The sequence below is a fragment of the Gouania willdenowi genome, chromosome 4 (assembly GCF_900634775.1).
Source record: "Gouania willdenowi chromosome 4, fGouWil2.1, whole genome shotgun sequence".
In the NCBI taxonomy this organism is placed as follows: domain Eukaryota; kingdom Metazoa; phylum Chordata; class Actinopteri; order Blenniiformes; family Gobiesocidae; genus Gouania; species Gouania willdenowi.
Genome location: NC_041047.1, coordinates 21,060,304 through 21,082,207, shown reverse-complemented (window position 1 = coordinate 21,082,207; position 21,904 = coordinate 21,060,304). Strand labels below are relative to the sequence as shown.

General features: G+C 37.9%; 1 protein-coding gene across 1 annotated transcript in view; it reads left to right on the top strand.

The window, feature by feature from the left end:
• Positions 1 to 21,904, top strand: part of cpamd8 (C3 and PZP like alpha-2-macroglobulin domain containing 8) — a 56,828-nt gene that overhangs the window by 29,515 nt on the left and 5,409 nt on the right. The window contains 14 exon segments of the mRNA XM_028443542.1: positions 1,023 to 1,104; positions 5,751 to 5,907; positions 7,175 to 7,249; positions 8,482 to 8,647; positions 8,819 to 8,905; positions 9,320 to 9,456; positions 9,578 to 9,733; positions 10,477 to 10,539; positions 13,669 to 13,925; positions 14,013 to 14,100; positions 18,024 to 18,098; positions 18,189 to 18,294; positions 18,424 to 18,534; positions 19,182 to 19,394. Coding sequence (XP_028299343.1) covers positions 1,023 to 1,104; positions 5,751 to 5,907; positions 7,175 to 7,249; positions 8,482 to 8,647; positions 8,819 to 8,905; positions 9,320 to 9,456; positions 9,578 to 9,733; positions 10,477 to 10,539; positions 13,669 to 13,925; positions 14,013 to 14,100; positions 18,024 to 18,098; positions 18,189 to 18,294; positions 18,424 to 18,534; positions 19,182 to 19,394 — 1,773 coding nt within the window.

Genomic DNA, 21,904 nt, shown 5'->3' with positions numbered 1-21,904 from the left:
ATTCAACCCTTAGTGGCCAGTAACTCTGACATTTTACAGGTAAATACGCAAAATTAAAATACTTTCACAAAAATGTTAAAAGTTGGACAAGGATCAATTAACAGCACTACCTAATACCCACATACAGATGTATTCAGCAGAAAAAAGTGGGTTTGGGGTTTAGTTACTCTTTAATGTTTTGAAGTGACCTTGGATTTGTTTAATCTTGGCCTGGCTGTGGTTAAATATTTTGATGCTGTTATTCAGCTACCTGAACTGCTCTTCTTATATCTTTGTATCACCCAAAAACATCTGCTGTTCTTTAAAGTCAAATAATTATTTTTGAATCTATATTGTGCAGCACAAGGTCAACATGGAAGTCAAAAAGTTGTGCGCTAACATTGTCCCAGAAGCTATTAGCTTTGGCCTCTAAAATGACCAGGCTTCAGTTTCAGTGGTTGTAATGTACAAAATTACATTATCATGGTGTTATAATTGTTTAATACTCGTTGTGTAAAACAAAAGTAATAGTAGGACGCAGTGTGTTAAAATATAAAACTAAGTGTTTCACAGGGTTTGGTGCTTGACCCACAGCTGTTGAGTTTGTAGACAAATGACCTCCAGAATGGTGGCAGGATTTTTTTTTGTTTTTTTGATTGATTAAAGAAATAAGGAATTTTTGATTCAGTTTTAACATCATTGACGATCACTTTAAATATCTGAAACCCAACATGTCTTGATGATTCACCGGCTGGGTTTAGGCTTATATGACAACCATCAAACAACTGTGATTTAAAAAACTGAAAAATTATTACACCATTTTTATCACTACATATTACTAATAAAACATCATTTCTAATCTTTGAACATTTTCCACTTTTAGTTTAGAAAAGTTTGATTGGCTCCTTGTGATGTGGATTTGAAATCTTTGGCAATGATGGATATAAACATGCATGTGGAATTCTTATTGATAAACACTGCAACGTTTCAGAGCATAACTTTTCACCAAATCTTTAAACTCTTCCATACTTTACTTCACATAGGCTATCAGAGACAGCTGACCTACAAAAGGCAGGATGGATCCTACAGTGCCTTTGGAGAGAGAGACTCTTCTGGAAGCATGTGGTGAGTTCTGCAAGTTTTAAAGTTCCACTTTACACTCTCCTGGCACCGAGGTTGTTGTCAACAATCCCCCTGCACTCTGCTCACATGAGGTTATTCCTGTTGGTTTTATTAAAGTCATTGGACTGTTTTACCGCTCTGTGTTTATATGTTTACCCTCCCTAAGGGCAGGTAGGCATGTAGCTTGGTAATACAATCACTTCTCTCAACGGGTAGCTCCCACTACTTGTGTTTTAACGCATAGTGTGCATTTGGTTGATATATGAGCTGAGGTGCGGTACTATGATATGTAACAGAAACAATATAGGACAAAAACTCATACAAAAACCTGAATAATTGGAACCCCTGAGGTTAGGAAAGCCACCAAAATCTACCCTCAGGAAGTCTGACTTAATGTTCGTCTTAGTGGGACTCATGCAGTTATGGCCCCATTGAGAAGCAGCCATTATGGAAACAGACTTAGGCCTTGTCCTAATGGCTCACATTCAGCATCGAATGGTAACATTGAACCAGGCTCACAACTCCTCCTCTGAGGACAGTAAAAGGTTTTGAGGAAGATGATTTGGCAAAGCAAAGATGGTCAACCTTTTTAAGGTTGTCGTCCAAGTTTAAACTAAAGCAACCGAGGAAGTCTGTTTTGTCCGTTTCACTGAAAAGTTCACAACCATTAATGCAGCGTTTATGTTTTTAGGGTGTGTGAAAATGTGTCTCAGTAGAAGTGTCAGAGACTAATCACAGGGTTGGCTGTAACGGTTTGCTGAGCAGTGTTTGTCACATCTGATGCCAAGACTGTTAACACTTCAAAGAGTCAGCTTCAAGTTCACAGCAATGCCCATTGGTTTACACTCAAGCCAAATTGATGCCTATTGAAAAGGGTCCACATTATCTTCTTTAGTTGGAGCCATGAGAATCGGGATAAGCAAGGTGTTTGTTGACACAACTGGTCCTTCAGAAGGGAAGCGAGACGGCTAGTGTTTAACCTCTGATTAAGTAAACGTTTTCATGGAAACGCTAAAGCTTTCTGCTAAAATAATGACTTGAAGGATTTGAAGCCTGCACATTCTCACCTGGACTTCAACCCTAAAACACGGTCACTAAAATTAGTAATACCATCACCAATATAATATCACCCAATATAAAGTATTTGGTATCAAAATATAACAAAATATTACCATACATAACAAATTGGTAGTACCCAATATCATTTACCCAATAGAAAGTATGATATTGTGATGACCGATACTTTTTTAGTTATGGGTCCCTGGGTGGCTTCAGCCTCGTCTTTGACCTATTGATCATTATTGAGATTTTCTATTAGGTGTTCCCTTACAAATTAACCATTATTTGCATGGGTAATTTGGCATAGGTTTGGGTGAAAATTACTGTTAAAGATGATACTGAAGCTACTCAGGGACCCATGACACTCAGACAAATGCAACATAATGAAATTCATGTAAATACAGATGAAAATCACCTTGTGATAATGTGCTAAGGCAGTGGTACTCAAACTTTTCACAGTCTCACACCATTTCAGACCTTTAACCTAAACCCATGTACCCACTACTCCTGCACACCTAAAAACATAGTAATATATATATAATATAATACAGTGAAATGTGTCCCTGAATTGCACCTATCCTGTTGAGGAATAATACATAATAAAAAATAATAATAATCTGTAAGTACACAAGAAAATGTCCCTTTCAGAATTATCGTTTTTTTTTTTTGTTGCTTTACTTATTTAGCTAGCCTAGTGGCATTTTCAGCGATAAACCAATCTCTTTTAAATTGGAAAATGAATCTATCAAACATATTCATCAACCTGAAACTGTGAAATACAACTTGCTACAACTTTAATGAGAATTGTGAGGTTGAGAGGATGCACAGAAGTCTGCAATGTTTGGCTAAATTTCGTATTTGCGCTTTATTGATGTGATTGTTTCTCTGTCTGAGGCTGCGTGAGGGGGTTCTGCATGTGTAATTTTGTTGTTGCGCTGTTTTTTAATTTCTACTCACGTACCCCCATAACAATTTGTATATAATCAGAATCCTTCTAAAATGATGTGGTACCATTTTAGTGTCAGAAACATTAATATAATGCTCGTGGTGGTCAAAGTTCGCATTGCTTTTTGATTCTTTGTAAAAACTTGAGATTGATAGTTTGTTTTACGCACTAATAGTGACTGTACGCCCAGTTTAGACCGTTGTAAAGGAGGTTAGTTTCATCCTACTAATGAGGTGTTGTTGTTGCAATAGCAGTCATACAGGAATCCTCTAGTAAGCTCCTTCGTTTATGAATGAAGATGAAGCCAGCATTACCTATGCTGAGGCTGAGTTATAAAATTACTTTCCAGATGACCCAACAGCTCAACATATGGAAATAATTATTTTAATAGCATTCTACTGACCTGTAAAAAACATTTATTGACTTAATGTGTTGCCTCTCTGAATAGGCTTTCTCTGAGGCAACACGAACCTCAGTGATGTATTGCAGGTGGAGCTACTTCCTCACTGGCTTTGATTTTCGGTCACGGTTGAGATATTTTTATATATTTTTTGCGAATGATTTTCATTTGCTTATTTCTGTTAGCATTTAACTAGGTTGGACTACTGGTAATTGCTTTAACTCGATGCTTGTTGTGCACTTCTCTTGCCTCACATGCCCTAATGAAAAACACCAGCTCAAGATGAGAGTTTGTGAACCTCCAAATAAGCACCAAAAGATTAATGTGACAGTAAATTGTAACCCAACAAGCTTTTATGGTGTTTTAGTGAAGCCACGTCAGATAATCAGTGTTTGCAGCAGAACTGAAAACTTGCTAATAAACCTGTCAAACCTTTGTTTTGGCTTGATGTAATTATCTTGTAAGCACGGGGCACTGCTTCTTTCTGGTTCTCAGACAGTCTTTTGGGTTGCTGACTCTACATGTTGAGGCTGGCATAATTTTCGTGTCTGCCCAATGACTGATCTGACAGCGTGGAACAGTTAGAGTGCTGAATACCAAAGATTGAAGGAACTGATAGTTTCTGGAGTTCCTGCTGTATTAAGCAAATATCTGTTTCCTCTCAAACCTGCAAGTCAGTGGGTCCTTTTTAGTGGTAGTTGCTTTTATCCCAGTGGTTCTTATGTTGACATGGTGTACATCTACGCACTAAATTATTTTGGAGGCAACACATAAATTATATAAATCGCAAAAACACTTGGTGTGTTATATAAAACAAAAGATTTTCTTAAATACCATTGTTTGTACTATGATGCTCCCGTAAATGACGTACTGTGTAGAACTCTGGGGAATTTGGTAAAGAAAGCAGGATATTATGACCACACACATCCATGTTTTGCTAAATCAGTGACATTCAACGATATTGTTTATTATAAAATAATACAGATAATGTTCAAAAGAAAAATAAAGGCTCCTCCAGAAGTCGTTCAGAAATACTTCTCACGACAGACCAGCAAATACAGCCTAAGAGATCAATTCATGATTAGAAGTAAAACGGAGATGTCTGTCTGTTCTAGGGGTTCATTTGTGGAATAATGTTGATAAAGAAATAAAAATGTGTGACACACTATTTAATTTAAAAAAGAAAATGTCACAATATATTTTAGAGCGTTATGTGAAGCAGTAGAAACACATTTGTGTTCTTTGTTAAATGTTGTATATAAAACAAAGTACATGTATACATATATACATTTTTTTGATTATTTTTTAAAAAAGGCAACTCAAATGTACAAGTTGAATTCTTGCTTTTCTTTTGTGTGTATTATTGACAAAGGTAGGTTAAAAGGAATGTTAGGATTTATGTTGGGCGTACTAAGCATTTCTGCTTCTGCCTGTTTCAGTCTTGTTATATATTTATAAATTGTGATTTATGTTTAGATATGTTTTTGTTAGACTGAAACAAACAAATAAACTAAAACTGAAAAAACTGAAACCAGACACTGTAATCCCCCTTACGTTGGCAGAAGAAGTAACGTTTTAGGTTATTGGAACAATTCTGTTTTTCTTTTCATCACTCCTGTTGCTCTCTTGGGTTGTGATCTCATTGATTATTATTATTTTTTTTTATATATCTTGTTTTCTTCATCACATAAGTGTATTTGTTGTCATGGAGAAGTGGTTTGTGTGTAAAGGAACACCATGCTGTCATTGAGCAGGTGTTTGCCAAAGCTACTTGACGAGACTACTGGGAGGTCCATTGTTTATAGATGACCATTGTTTATTAGCTCAGCCATGTCCTCCAGGAACGATGTCGGTTCTTCACATACGCCTCCTTTCCTTCTTCATGGTTCATAAACCTCCAGTTGCTCCCTCTGGCCAGTTGGATTCACAACTCTCATCCATTGGATGTGGGATTGTTTGAGTTGCAAAATGCTGCTGTGAAATCTACACCTCACAGAAGGAAGAATGCTGGAGATTTAACATTCTCAAGAGCACAGCTGTTGCATCCTGTAGCAGTGATCAAACCCCACCACACCCATCTGCTCTCCTCTGGGCTTCCCTGGGTTTTCCATTACATTTGATCCATTTATTCACACTTGCTCTGATGGACAAAACCATCCCTTCATCTATCTTCCCGTTTTAGGGTATTTCATTCTCAATTCCCATCCTTCACATGTATTCTTCTCCCATCTGCCCTTTCTCCAGGTTGACAGCATTTGTGTTAAAGTCCTTTGCTCAGTCCCGAGGTTTCATCTACATCGACCCTGAGGAGCTTCGTGCAGCCAAGTCTTGGCTCATCAAGCATCAGCGAAATGACGGCTCCTTCCCTGCCATGGGACGCATCCTCAACAAAGACCTGCAGGTGGGTCTGTGTCTGCAGGACTTTCATTTGGGAACAATGGGTAACCAGTGGATGATTCATACATCATTCAATACATCATTGACGATCATTAATCATTTGTACATGATTCATCTACAAGTGAATTTGTTGTGCTAACAACAGGGGTGAAAAATGACAATGAATGAACATCCGTGAACAGCATGAATAACTCAATTCTTCACTTCTACATTTTCTTTAAACCACAAGGTTTAATGCAGTGGTTCCCAACCTTTATTGGTTCGTGACCCCATTTCTGGCGACCCCAGAGACATTTTTTACTATTTATAGAATTAAAATTGGATAATGTTTGGTATACTGCGTTAGAAATACAGAAGATTAGTGTACAAAGTGACAAGATGTCAGCTCAGATATTTTTATACTGCATTTTATCTGAACTAGATTTATATTGGAACACAGTTGTTTAAAATTGTGTGTGGCATTATAATTTGAGAAAGAATAATAATTGAAACATTTTTTTTATGTATTTTTAATCAGTTTTTTTAGAGAACAGCATTTTGTGTTATGTTTTGCGTATGTTTAAAACTGCTTGGGGTTATAATTTTATATCAGATAAATCAATAGTGTAGGCCTCAATCATGTCAATAAATCAAAGATCAAGGAGGTAAAAGATTGAAAATGCCACTCAAAAGTTTGTACACTTGTTTTACTGAGATTTCTGGGAAACTTTTGCATTGTGGGATATGGAGTCTCATAGAGTAGACAGCTGGATAGAAGTTTTTTTACTTCATTCTTACTGTGATTTGCTTGACACCATTTTTGTTCTAATTTGTTCATGGTATTCCCCGTGACATCACCTCACTTTGCGAGACATTCAATTTCAGTCAGATTCTGATCTTTCTGTGTAAACTCCAGAATAAACATCTGCCATTGTTTTGCCACAACTTTCTGCCCCTGAAAACACCAGAAACATATTGGGAAGTCACTTTAGCAGAGTTTTTTTTGAGGCAAATGCAATAAATCTTGGGAAGAATGAAGTAGAAACATCTGTCTATGGGACTCCACGACCCACAATGCAATGCACGAAACTTTACCAACAATGTCAATAAAGAGAGTGTTAGCAGTGGCGAGCAAAACCAACTTTCGAGCAGCAATTTTAACCTTTTACGTTGAGCAAATGATCTTTCATTAATTGATATTTGAGGCCTACAAAAAAAAAATAATAATCTCCAGCAGCTTTACCTTTTATTTCAATTTGTCATTAAATAAAAGCCAATGCTACTTTCCACAGGGTGGGACCTATGGCAAGATTTCACTTACAGCTTATGTGGTCGCTGCACTTTTGGAGACAGGAATAACCACAGAGGTAAATAATCCAACAACCAACATTCTACTGCATTCACACACTGCTGAAGACCAAGTAATCATGTTTATCCATGCAACGTTAATCTAGAACTTCTGAAAACAAGCTTGGCATTCAAGATGTTCAATAACGTATGTCGAACATACAAGTGTCCAAGGTGCAGTGGTGCAAACTTGATTTATGAGTGAAGTGAACTTCAAAGAGAAAGTGTTTTGCTCTATTAGGAGCAGCAACTCATGCTTAAACCCTTACCTTATTTAGTACATCCTACCCAATCATGTGTGGACTTATTGCTGCATTCCTGATAGTGGTGAAGATGGATGTGTTGGCAGTCAGCCTGTTCAAATTTGTTTTGGACCAGTGGTATTATTTGGAATGTGTAAACACATTTTGGAACACTGGAAAGGTTGGCAGGCACATAAAGTAGAGCGATAACTTACTGGCATGGAGGCCTTTCTGCAACCTGCTTTATTAATAATACTATTGTGTTCATTTCAGTGTTTTTTGGGGTTTGTTTTTTTTCCAAAATGTTTTTTTATTACACATTTTTTTGGCACTCCGTTAGCAAAGGTTTCCACATTTGCATAGGAAAAACAAAAGGTTCATCAAGCAATGTTTTTAAATTCTTTGATTGCTGATGTTTAAAGCAGTGATAGTGAGCGTGTTAAAAATGTGAAGTACTGTAGCTCTTGATTAGTAGCAGGAAAACATGTTTCAGTGGAACATACTGAAATATTGGCTGAGTTTATGACATTTGAACAGCAGATCAGCAGCTGTGAAAGACAAACTGTGTAAACGTGTATGTGGTAGGTTATCCCTATGTCTGTATGGGAGCTCTCTCTGTAATCTGGTTTCTAAAAATACTAAAAAAAAAAAAAAAAGCACAACAATAATGTGCCCAAGTTTGCACTTCCAGTTATAAATTGGACATAAAGTATGATGGCATCAACAATATCTTAGTAATAGGTGACAGATACTTAAATGTCCTTTGATTTTTGATTTTGAAAATTGTAGGATTTTGGAAACAGTTCTTTCAACAGCAATTTACAGATGAATTTATTGATAATTTACACAATGATACATGTTTTCTTTGTCATTTTCATTTTCTCCTGCGGGCCAAGTCGGATGCTCTGAATGCTTGATTTGGCCCCCGGGCCTTGAAGACATGCAATGATGCAAACATCAGTTCCACTAAATTTCTAAAGCTGATGATAATTGTGACGTCCATGGTGCAGGAGGAGAAGGTGGCAGTCGTCAAAGCCAAGGATTTCCTGGAGAGCAACACGTACTCAGCTGATGATCCTTACACCACCGCTCTGTCTGCGTATGCCTTGGCTCTATTACGGAGCCCCTACGCCCCACTGGCCTTACGTCGCCTCAACCACATGGCCATCACACAAGGTAACGTACACTGAACACCTTCTGCACTCAAAATATTTTCTTTTAATTTTCTTGACCTGAATCTTCTGAATTATTGGCACAAATTAAAAATGTTCCTATTCCCCATCCAGCGCTGGATTACTGATCGCTCAATACTTTTCTGTGTTAATTTCACCCTGTTTGTCTTTCTAGAGGGACTCACCCACTGGAGTCTGACTGGCAGCACGGTGACGGATGAGGACACTTTCATGGGTTTCAGTGATGGCCTCTCTCAGTCAGGTACATTGTACTGTCTATTCAATATTTTTAGTGGAGTAGGCCAAAACATAAAAGCATGAATCTCCAATCCAAACTAAAATAATAATACCTAAAGAATATTCAATAGATCAATCAATAAATCTACTACTAATAATCTATTGACGGAGACATCAGGTTTAAGACGTGTCATGACCTGTCATCTAGCAGTGAATTTGGTCAGATGGTCTTTCGTTGGGATATGAATGGAGACTAGAGAGCAATCTTATGGCCTAGCATAACATTGAGATGTATTTTTTATACTATTTTAAGTGTTATCTCCATTTCTTCCATTCAAGCTGTAGATGAGGATTGCAGAGGTGTGGGAGTCGATGCTGATGAGCAGGGTTTTTAATAAATGTACTTTAAATGATAATTCTGATGGTTGTTTGTCCTCAGTTGTGTCAGCAGAAGTGGAAATGACAGCCTATGGGCTTCTGACCTATACCCTCCTGGGTGATGTAGCTTCCGCCCTGCCTGTGGTCAAATGGCTCTCCCAACAGAGGAATGCTTTAGGGGGCTTCTCTTCCACACAGGTAGTCCTGGTGCTGGTTTTATCAACTTTGGTTTAAATACTTGGAATTTATAATTTCATAATTTTCAACCATTTATCACTATCTTTGTCAGGGTTTAATTATCATTCAATCCCTCCACCAGGATACCTGCGTGGCTCTGCAGGCTCTTTCGGAGTATGCCATTCTGTCATTTGTGGGTGGGGTTAACCTCACCATTTCACTGGCCTCCACCAACCTGGACTTCCAGGAGACTTTTGAACTTAATCGAGAGAACAAGAAACTCCTGCAGAGTGCCAAGGTATTCATTTTCTCTTGTTCAGTTTCTTAAAAGAGCATAAGTTTGAGTAATTCATCTTCTAATTTCCTGATTTTGGGCTATAAGGACAGACAAACTTTGTCAAATTCAGTGTTTTCCCTTTGACTGCAGTGATTAATGAGCAGATAAGATAATATATCTTTGTACTCACTTGTTTATTGATTTGTTTAATGTATTTGTTATTTGGAGGGGACAGTGCACATTAATGAACACCAGTACAGTAGTTTGTGAAAATTAGCCAGATTTAGCCATTCGTAGTCTTTGTACATTTAAGACACTGACAATAAAAGATGCAGACATGGACATAATATGTACATTATTTACAACCAACCTAAGCAATTTCTGTTTTATCTTTTTCAGCAGTTATAATTTGAAGTTGATCAGTTCATCTACATTTCTGTCTTAGTTCAGCTTGTTTACCAGTGCATTACAGACTAAACCACTCCCAGACGGTTAATATATCGTCAGTTAGGTGCTGCTCTGCTTTTTAGGTGAGAGTGTTTTGTAGCCTCACTCGACTAAAACAACCCCCCCCCCCCCCCCCCCACAATGATTAGTGGTGTTAGCTAAATTGTGGGCTATTAAAACCTGCTGGTTAGTTGCCAAGAAACGACTAGTGGCTGTTGAGCAGCCAACAGCATCCATTAACTTGATAAGTGACTCATTCACCTCTGCCTGCCCCCTCTGACTCTCTCTGTTTCTCTTTTTTTTCCCTCTCCTGTCAGATCCCCAGCATCCCCACAGGCCTTTTTGTTAGTGCTAAAGGAGAAGGCTGTTGTCTCATGCAGGTACTAATTTACCACATACATATAAGGTCACACAAAACAAAGTCACGGGGTTCTTTCAACATTACACTAACACCGCAAGTCGGGTCGAGCTAACCTTGGATGCCTCCCTGGGAGGTCTGAGTGAGGTTGGCAGTCTTAATTTAACGTATCATTATAACATCATAGCACATATATAACAAACATTTTACATTATTTTGCATTAGTATTTGACAAATGGAATATAATTCATTTAAAACAAGGATTTTGTCCACTTTTCCAAAAAGTGTCTGGGATTTTGTATGTTGTGGTTTGGATTTCGTTGATTAGGAGTCTTTAAAACCACCTATAGCTATAATGCCATCATGTACAGTAGGTCATTTGTGTCAAACTCATGGCCCGGGGGCTATATCGGGTCTTTTGGAACATCTAATTCGGCCTGCAGAAGAAAGTAAAAATGAATCATTGACTAAATGAAACTCAACAATATTTGCAGATGCTCACAGTTTTCCCGGTGCTTATATTACATGATAGCAGTCATTTTTATTGTTAAACTGTTGAAAAAAACAGAATCCTTCATTTTCCCTAAAATATGACATAATATTTCCCTTTACTGAATATAGTTGGTCACAAAATCTAGGAATTTTAAAGTGCAGATCCGGTAAGGACTGATATCTATCACTTACTGAATGGATATAATCGGTTTCTTACATATTTTGTATTTTATGTAGTATATGTAGAAGTGTAAACTAGGGCACAATAATGTTGAAATTACTCATTTTCCTGGATAAAATCTGTGGCCCACTTGAGATCAAACTGCTTCTTATTTGGCCCCTGAAGTAAAATGAGTTTGACACCCCGATGTAGCTGAATTTACCATCAATGTGCTAAACGCCCACGTTGTAAACAAACGAAAGAGTTTGGACGAACAAAGAGTTTGAAAAAACACTATTATGATCTGTTTGACTGATCTGTTGTGTTCAGAAAAGTGATCTACTTACTGTATATTGTGTCTTTCAGCAAGTTTTTTTTTAATGCATGTAAAGTTTATTCCACTGATCCATGATGAAGAAATAATGAAATAATGAAATAATGACACAACATTATCAACATTCTCCTTTTTTTTTTTACCATTTTTATTTAGAAATATTCAACCTCAAGCAAGGAAGGTTAAAAATGTGTGAAATATGACAACAAAGGACAAATATAGTAAAGGAGGTTTTGTTCCGCTAACAAACTCTTGAGTTTTTCCACCATCTTGTCCAGTTTTTCACCCACAAACTTAAAAATGTCTGTCCTCACACTTCTCCATGATCTCTACTCTCCCTCCATCCACACCTCTTTGTGCGTCAACACACTCTCTGACAGCCCCTCGGGCTAGCAGCACCTGGGCTCTAATGAGATACAAGAGCAGGGCAATCAAAGCGTCAAAGTGTGTGTGTGTGTGTGTGTGTGTGTGTGTGTGTTCACTGAATGACCTGCGCTTCAGGATTAACATTTGGAAGGTTTTCCTAAAGTCTCCAATCAGAAGGAGTGATTGATTCTGAAAATGGACATAATATTTGGTGAGATTAAAAAGAGCCTGAGAGAGCTCAGTGGAGCCTGGGGGTAAAATAGTCGTCTGCTCTAAGCATGATTTGTGTCCTTTGTGGTTGTGTTTTTTTTAAAGCTGGAGTCTCAGTGGGTCTGTGCCAGTCTTTGATGTCACGCCCCCTAACTCCTCCTGTCTTTTTCATAGCTGTCAATGAGTTGTTTATACATTTTTGTACTTCCGACAAATATTTGTATTCTAAAGCAGGGGGGTGTCAAAGTCGTTCTAGTTCACAGTGGCCACTTTTACCCTGGCTGGGACCGAAACATCAAAACATTGCATCACATCAAAGGAAAACGTGCATGTTTCACAATAATGTCCTGGTTTTACCCACAAATCACTGAGAATCTGTTCAAGACCAAAGTTTGAAGTATAAACCTGGAACTGATGGGATTTTTCATTTCCTTTTGTGCAAAGTAATACCGAGTCACTCTGTGGTCAACATTTCTCTCAGTGCAAAGATCATTGATTCAAATCTCTTTGGTGGCCGCAGACTTTGCCTCTGTCATGTGCTGCGATAGATTGGTGTCCTATCCAGAGGGGTTTACACTGCCCTACGCCATCTGTCCACTGGGATAGGCTTCAGCATTCCCTGCGACCCTGTACAGGAAGAAGCAGTTTGATGCTATAAAGACAAGACAAAATAATGCTACAGGTCGGACATTGTGCTGTGATGGCCTGAATTAGGCCTGGTTTCCTTGAGATTAACACATGTCCAAGAAACCCATTGTCATTGAACCCTAATAACCTCCCAAATGTTTCCTGTGTTCCCTATTCTGAATGAGATCCCAGTGCTCTAAATATCCAATTCCATCCAGGGCTCTGTAATTCTGTGAAAACATGGAAATGTAATAATGCAACGTGGTCTATTGACAAGGGAAGGCAGGTTACACCATTGCAGGGCGAGTGATGCTCTAGCTCAGAGCGGGGCCATAAAAATGTGACTGTCAGATCCGAGGGCCAAGTTATGAACATTCATGTCAGCATTTGAAAAATGATCAAATCTGAACATTAACACAAGAAAAAGCAATGGGGTTTTTTTGGTGATTTTGTATGTTTTGTTATTTTTGAAATCCTGTTATGTGTTTTTGGAGTCACTTTGTGTGTTTTTGTTGTTGTTTTATGCGTTTTTCTGTTATTTTTGTTATCTTGTGTGTTTTTGGAGTCTTTTTTTGTGTATTTTTGTTGTCACTTTGTTTTTCTTTTATATTGTATTTTTGTGTTGTGTGCAGTTGTGTGAGTCAATTTGTGTATTTTTATTGTCATTTGTGTTTTTGTAGTCATTTTTGAGTATTTTTTGTGTGTTTTTGAGTATTTTTTTTGTGTATTTTTGATGTTTTCTATACTTTTTCAGTTATTTTTGTGGCATAAATATTGTTTTTTTTTTCTGTCATTTTGTGCGTTTACTTTTGGGGGCCGCAAAACTTAGACCAAGGGCTGCATTTTGCCCCCGGGCCTGCAGTTGCCCATGTCTACTCTAGCTACTAAGCATCATTTTTTTTTTTAATTATCCAAACTAATACTCTAATTCTCACTTTTGTCTTCTCTCTTCCTGTTCACAGATTGATGTGTCTTATAATGTCCCTGATCCAGTATCAAAGCCAGCCTTCCAACTGAAAGTAGATTTAAAAGAGCCTTTTCAGGAGAGACACGCTCAGCCTCCATTCTCTCCCTCCCGTCATCCCTCGGCACGCTCTAGGAGTCGTGCTGACAACCGCTCGGAGCTTAACCGGAAGCGGCGTGCACCTATTGATGATGACGACCCAGCAGCCCATCAGGACAAAATGGACTTCCACATCACTTTGGAAATTTGTGCCAGGTAGAATTTTTGGCAGAAATGTGCACAGAATTATCTGGAGTAAATATTTACAGTCATCCTGATTTTTTTTTTTTTTTTTGTGTGCAGGTGGCTTCATTCAGGATCATCAAACATGGCTGTCATAGAAGTTCCAATGATCTCTGGGTTCAGGGCAGATGTTGAAAGTCTAGAGAAGGTATGAACTCAACACTTGCCCAGACAATTAGATATTTTAGATACATATACAAAGACTGATTAGCTCCTGATGGCTAATAGGGACAGATAGATGTGTCTACAAGTGACAAAGCAAAACCTTGTGGCTACACTAACATGACTGAGTCATAACATGGTCATAAAATGGCATAAAGTATTTGGTAGAAAGCATGTAAACAATGATCTAAGATTTATTATGAATTATGTTGTTGTAGCCTCCACTTCCGGAGGATTTCCTTCAAATCAGTTACGTTTCAACTGATAACATCATATACAGTATGTGTCTGCATGTCTGTGTTTACTTGTAGTGAAAGCATTTTCTAAGTTTTATAATGATCTATAATGTTTCAGGTTAGAGGCTGTCTGCAAATATAAAATGCTATAACAACAACTATTGTAAAAGATTAACAGACAACTTGTATGTTTCACATGTAATAGAGAAATATATACCTTACAGCAGGGGTTCTCAACCTTGGGGTCACAAGACACTGGGAGTAGGTCACCAGATGCCTTCAAGAATCTATTCATATTTTTTTGAACAATTTGAGTCAATTTTTGCTTATTTTTACCCTTTTTTTCAACTCCACCAAACTTGCCATATTTTATCCTATTTTCATCACTTTTTCTTGCCATATTTTTGCTACTTTTAATGCATTTTTGCTACATTACTTCCATTCCTGTCACTTCTCCATCACATATCAATACCTTTTCTGCATATTTTTTCCGCTTTCAAGACATATTAGCACTTTTCCACCTAATGTTGCATATGTTGACCCATTATTGTCACTTTTAACCTCTTTTCACCATATTTCATGCTTTTTTTTTTTTTTTTGCCAATTTAACCACATTAATGATTTGTCATGACGTTACCCCAACCCCCCTACTCCCAATTTCTGCCACTTTTATGCCAATATCGGTCACTCTAATTTGAAACCTTTAACCAATTTCTGTGGTTTTTAATATGCTATTTCACCACCTTTTCTACCATTTTATTTCTGGTTGAAACAAGGATTTACATCTTTAAGATGACTACATACCAAGGCACAAAACATAATAAAGCTTGTGGATAACAGTGGATATTATTCAGATAAATAAATAAATGTGGGTATCACAGTTTCATCATTTTGCTGATTTTATGGATGGGCCCCAAAAAGCTCTACCCTTTATTCCCCTTTATAGATGACCCTGTCTCCACATGACTGTTCTTTAATGTTCATGTCTGTGTTCAACCACCTTCAGCTACAGTGGGGGTCCCTGGTCTCTGGGCCCCATTATTTTGGGGGTTGCAGGCTGCAAAGGTTGAGAACCACTGCCTTAGAGCACAGAGGCTTCAAATAAAACACGGGGCAAACTTAAGTACTGAATTCAGGTCAGCTCCCCAGACGCCCGTCCGAGGCTCGTCCCTCATTACCAGCAGGTTATAGGAGCTTAGTTTGCAGACTTTCACCTCTAAAACAACCAGCTCTCGGGCTCCATGTTATTCATGCACATATGTAGACCTGAGTGGATCTGTTGAGCCTGACCTGAGTCGTAGTGGCAGCTAATAAGCTCAGTTTACACCCCTGTTGCTCTCTCTTTGAGTTTTACTGCAGCCAGCCCAACTTCCACATGCATTCCTCAATTTATGATGGCAAGTTTGGCTTCTACAGTCATGTCTTGTTGCTTTCATGGATGCTGCAGTCATGAATGATTAATTTAGTGACTGGCTGGTGGCCACCACTGCCATGGTCTGCTGTCACCCAATGAAATCCAACATTATTGAATAACTCTGAGCACATGGTGGGTTTATCAGTCGAACAATAGCAATTCATCTTTAGGTTTCTTGTTGCTCTACGCGCAAACAATTCATTTTGTAAACAGCGATGGGTTGTGTAGCGTTTGCATGTGTGTGTGTATGTGTGTGTGTGTGAGTGAGTGTGCCCCTGCGTGCATGTATGTGTTTGTCTCTGTGGCGCCAGCTCAGGCTGAGCACCTCATAAACCCCTGCTGGCCAAAGGCTGCCACCTTTGACAGAATGAAAAATCCCCCTGTGGGGGTAATTACCTGCTGGCTCTCCATGTGCACTGCACACCCACATGGTGAACGGCCTCCACATTACGCCATGTTACAGTTTTGTTTATTACACTTTTATTCAATGATGCCCACATCCTCATTTATGCACCTGGTTCTGTTTTTTTTTTTTTGTGCTAAGCTACAGTACTTGTTTACCTAGTATTTGTAAACTACTCTTCAGCCTATGGTAGGAATGGAGTTCTGTTTTTATTCTACTGTACGTTTTAATGAAAAGATAACTGTCAGATTATTCAAATCAAAATAGAAATAACTCGAACCAAAAATTAATATTTTTATTAATGTATTTATTGTCGGCCTCTTGGTTATTTTATTTGATTGATTGAGTGCACAAACAGTAGGATGCCATTTGCTGCGTGCGTTTACATGCACACATCCATTAAGGCACTATTTTCTTGTCTAAGTAAACATGCAGGCACACAAACCAAACTCCTGTCAAACTCTGCTAACTGGGCGTGTTAAGCGAGCTACAGATTGTCAAATTCCAGCCAAACTAACCTGTTTACATGTATTAGAAAATCCAGTTACTATCGCCACTTATTGGGTTTTCTCCAGCTGCATGAAAACACACTGGATCATGGATCTTTCCCTTTATTTTCTAGAAGAGGTCACGTGGTCTCACTTTTTTTATTTTGATCACTTTAATATACTGACCAGATGGATAGGTAAGTCGTCGCTGAAAACATTAAAGCGGCTGGACATCAAAACGTATTATCAGAAAAATCCATATTGTAGGCCTCATAATCATGAACATTTTGCTTGAACAAAAAGATGTAAAAGGTTGGATTTGCCACGTCAATGTTAGTTTTTATCTCTGCTGTAACCACTCCATTTGTTGACATTTTCGCGCATTGCATTGTGGGATGTGGAGTCGCAGGGATGGATGTATATATACTGTATATATATGAATCATTGTCCTCCTTGTTTGGCGAAAAACACTATGAATCACAGTAAAAAATAAAATCAAGATACTTCTATGCCTCGGTTTACGGGACTACACATCCCACAATGCAATGCAAGAAAACTTTTCAGAAAATGTCAATAAGAGTGGAGACTAAAAAAAAAACATTCAAGTGACCATTTTTTACTTTTTTACTTTCTTTTTGGGATAAATGATGTTTGATTCCAATATCTATGAGGTATGTTTGATCCTGTTGGAAAATATCCCAAAGCGTTTCTTTTGTTGTTTTTATGTAATCTGTGCTTGCTTTTTTTGGTAATACCAAACAGTGTTTGGTGAAACGTGGCGCTGTCCAGTCCACCGTGGTGCTGATTATTGATAACATCATATTATCATACTGATAATTGATTAATATCCATCTAATTGACTGTATCATACTTTAAGTGTTTTGTATAAAGAAGAAAGATTGATCCATCTTTTTTTTATACTCTTTTATCCTGCTCATGATCACTGGGTGTTGGCTTTTTTTTTTTTTATCCCATTTTACTTAGGGCTATCGCTGGTTTATCACATAATAACATTATCTGTATATTCACTCACTGCACACTTTATTAAGTGTACCACGCTCGTACCAGCATGGACCCCTTTTTGCCGGATTTTCTGATCAGGAAAAGAAACTTATAATCAAGAAGCTTATAATATATGATATAGTTGTATTTACCCTTTGCAAAGACAATCTATTGATCCTCTCTCCAGTCAAAAGTAATTATAGAAATAGGTTGTCTGGCTACAGGCTGTTTATGGGTTCATTTTGGTAATTAGTCACGTCTTTAGAGAAATTACAATATACAGTATATATGACCTGAATCAGAAACTGTCATTTTAGTTGATACAGTAGATTCAAGGGTCGTCTTACCTGTTGTCTTCTTAAACAGCTGCTGATGGATAAGAGAGTGGGTCTGAAGAGGTACGAGGTGAATGGAAGAAAGGTTTTGTTCTACTTTGATGAGGCGAGTCTGATGTTTTTTTTTTTTACATTATTTCTTTATTCATGGGATCTTTACATATTAATATTAGTATGAATGTGTTCATGTTTATAGATACCTAGCCAGTGCATGACATGTTTGGCCTTCCAAGCTGTCAGAGAGTACATTGTGGGCAAGACGGCTCCTGTTCCAGTCAAGATCTACGACTACTATGAACCAGGTGTGCCTCTGATTAACAGTTATTAATTAATAGCTGCAGATACTCAGTAATGTTTTTTTGTGTCTTATTTTGACGTTAAAATAATGGTTTTTAAAGTTCATCAGCCAACATGAGTCCATTCTTGTGCAGCTTTTGAAGCCACGCGGTTCTACAACGTTAGCGAGAGCAGCCCACTAGCACGGGAGCTTTGTGACGGACCAACCTGCAACGAGGTGGAGAGTTCAACCAACCAATGGATAGGTGAGATATGACAAACACTGCAGCTCAATGTTTACCACAAGTAAACCTGGGTCACCAGAAACGTCTAGTAAATGATTTTATTTATTTGTTTTTAATTCTGACTAAAATTATATTTTTGTAATTTTTCCACATTATTTACTACTATATTCTATACTTTCACTTACTCAAATATAAATCTAGTTAAAGAAAGTAAAGTGTTAACTTTAAATAATTAAATAGTTAATTAAATAATTGAATAATAAAAATAATATTTTTTGCAATTTTTTCTTTTTTTCTTTTTCAAACTATAAAAGTCCACGCACAATCTCAAACGACTGTATTCTATACTTTCACGTCCTCAAATCTAAATCTAGTTAAAAAAAAAATACAGTATAAACATTAAATAGTTAAATTGTTGATTAAATAAAAAATAAAAAAAATTGTATTTTTTGTTGTTATTCTTTTTCAAATTAAAAACACCACACACAACTGTCACTTCCTCAAATATAAATCGAATAAAAACATGATCAAAAAGTAAGAAAAAGAAGCAAAAAAGTCTCTAAATTTGTGATATCAAAATGGGGTCACAACCCAAAAAAAGGTTGGGAACCACTGGTTTACTGGCTTCAACTGGTCATCAGTGGTTTGACACAAGCATCTCCATGCAGGCTTCGTTCAGCCCAACCAATGCAACAACATATTTGGTTGTCTGGAGGAGGAGCAGTTTGAGCGCTGCACTTGCTACAGAGACTGTGGTTACGATGGCGAGCCGGTTTGTGGCTCTGACGGGCAGATCTACCAGAACCAGTGTCAGATGGAGGTCTTCGCTTGTCGGAATGGGACGCGGATCAAGCAGGTTTCGCTCTCTCAGTGCACACACAGTAAGACGTCGTCCATCATTCCTCCTCTGACATCTTCTCTCATCACACTTTGTCTCTTTCAACTTGACTTTAAGGATTTTTTGGCTGCCTGGTGGATTTTGTTTTCTATCACTTTAGAGATTAAGCGGCTTTAGAATCATTCAAATGCTGCAGAAATGTAATACAGGAATGTCAAAGTCATTTTAGTTCAAGGGCCAAATATGGACCAGTTCGATCAAGTTTGCACTTCCAGTTATAAATTAGATGTGAAGTATGGAATGCATCAACAATATCTCAGCAATAAGTGACAAATACTTAATTGTCCTTTGATTTATGCATTTTTTGACCAATTTTTATTTAATTTAGGGAGATTTCATGGAGCAATTTGAGAAAAATTGCATGGATTTTGGAAAAAAATATTTACAAATGGATTATTTGGACAAATTTTACAGAACTGTAAGGTTGATTATCAGAGCTACGCAGATGACACACAACTATATCTATCACTGAACCCAGGTGACCATGGTCCCATAGAGGTGTTGTGTGACTGTTTAGAAAAAGTAAACTGCTGGATGAGTGAAAACTTCCTTCAACTAAACCATGACAAGATGGAGGTGATTGTCTTTGGTAACAAGGAAAAGAGGACTGCTATTAGCAATTATCTTGAGTCTGGATCTTTAAAAGCTAAAGACCAAGTCAAAAACCTTGGTGTTCTGATTGACTCAGATCTTACATTCAGCAGTCAGATCAAATCTATCACAAAAACAGCTTTCTACCACCTAAAGAACATCTCCAGAGTGAAAGGTTTAATGACTCAAAAAGATCAGGAGAAACTGGTCCATGCTTTTATCTCCAGCAGACTGGACTATTGTAATGGTCTTCTGGCATTGATTTTACTGATGATTTTAATTGATTTTACTGATGATTTTAAATGTTCTTATTGATTTTAAACAATTGAATGTTTTATCATGTAAAGCACATTGAGTTGCCTTGAGTATGAAATGCGCTATACAAATAAATTTCCCTTGCCTTGCCTAATTTTCACAAAGATTCATGTTTTCTCTGTCATTTTCACTTTCTTCTACGGGCTGAATTGAATGCTCCGAAGTGCCGGATTTGTCCCCCGAGCCTTGAGTTTGACACGTTTGCTCTAATAGGTGAATTTGAAGGACTGCATTTTATGGTGGTACCTCGGGCTGGGCGGTATACTGGTTCATACCAAAAACCGGTCTATATTTTCGTTATGGTATGAATTTTTAATATACCGCCGTACTGGTGTATTTGATTTTCAACGTTGCACTTCTAAATAGGAAGGTTAACAGTAGCACTCTGGTGTAAATCATACGTGTAAATGGATCAGAAAGACACAATTGAAAGCTCTGAAACTGCATGTGAGCATGTGCCTGCGTGCGCATGCCTCTGCTACAGGAGAACAACACTAACGGACACGGAGGCACGGAGCAAAGGATCGCAATTTGTAATTCCTATAATGTGGAAATAAGTCCTGATAGCGCTGCCAACAAAATGCTACCTTATTCACCATAAGAAACCACCACACCACTGAGTATGCAGCATTTAAAGCTAGAACTTAAGCTAAAGCTAATGCTAAGCTAGCACGGCAAAGAGCCATTGGGCTGCTGTTGCAAACTTGTATTACTACTAGTGTGGAATTATTCTACATTATTCACTCATCATGACAGTAAAATAGACCATCTTAAGTCAATCTACTGCAGTCATTCCTCTCTCAACCAGTAGAAAATGCTGTGAACACCTGATTATGCATGAAAAAAAAAAAAAAATTACAGTCATATACCGTAAAAGCGTTAAAATATCATGATATACATTTTTGGTCATACCGCCCAGCCCTAGTGGTATGTAGTAGTAACTTGCTGCTACTTCATGTCTGTTGGCTCTGTAGGCTTCGTCATAATTGTGCACATGCATGTGAACTCAAAATCTAAGCGAAGGGAACATCTGTTTAGGTCCGAAGCTGATAGCTGAATGTGACACACACACACACACACACACACACACACACACACACACACGTCCTCTCTCACTCTCTGCTGTATTACAGGGTTCCCTCCAAATGACAGAGTGCTTTTGTCCAGCCTTTGAAATCCTCGTCACATTCCTTTCCGACGCACAGCCCAACAACAAAGGCACCTTCATGTTGTGGTGCAGATCGGGAAAAGGCTGAGACAAAACTTTGGTTGGAAAAGTCTTTGGTTCGTGCCAAGTGGTTCATGCTTTAGATCATCAAAGGGGTGGTCTGTTTGTGTAGTACAGACTTCTGATCTGTTTGTTTGTGTAGGAGAGATTCGTGCCGCTTTCTTCCCCACTTTCAAAAGGACAAAGATGCAGTTTGTTTCCTAACTTGGCCTCCTGACCATAGTGTGAGGGCTGCTATTTTTGGATAGAGGCATTTGAACAGTTTTAATGTTTGGTCTAAGGTCCCTGGTTAGAGGATTAAAGGTACAAATGTTCATTTTGTCATTGTGTTTTCACAAAAAACATTAATTATAATTAAG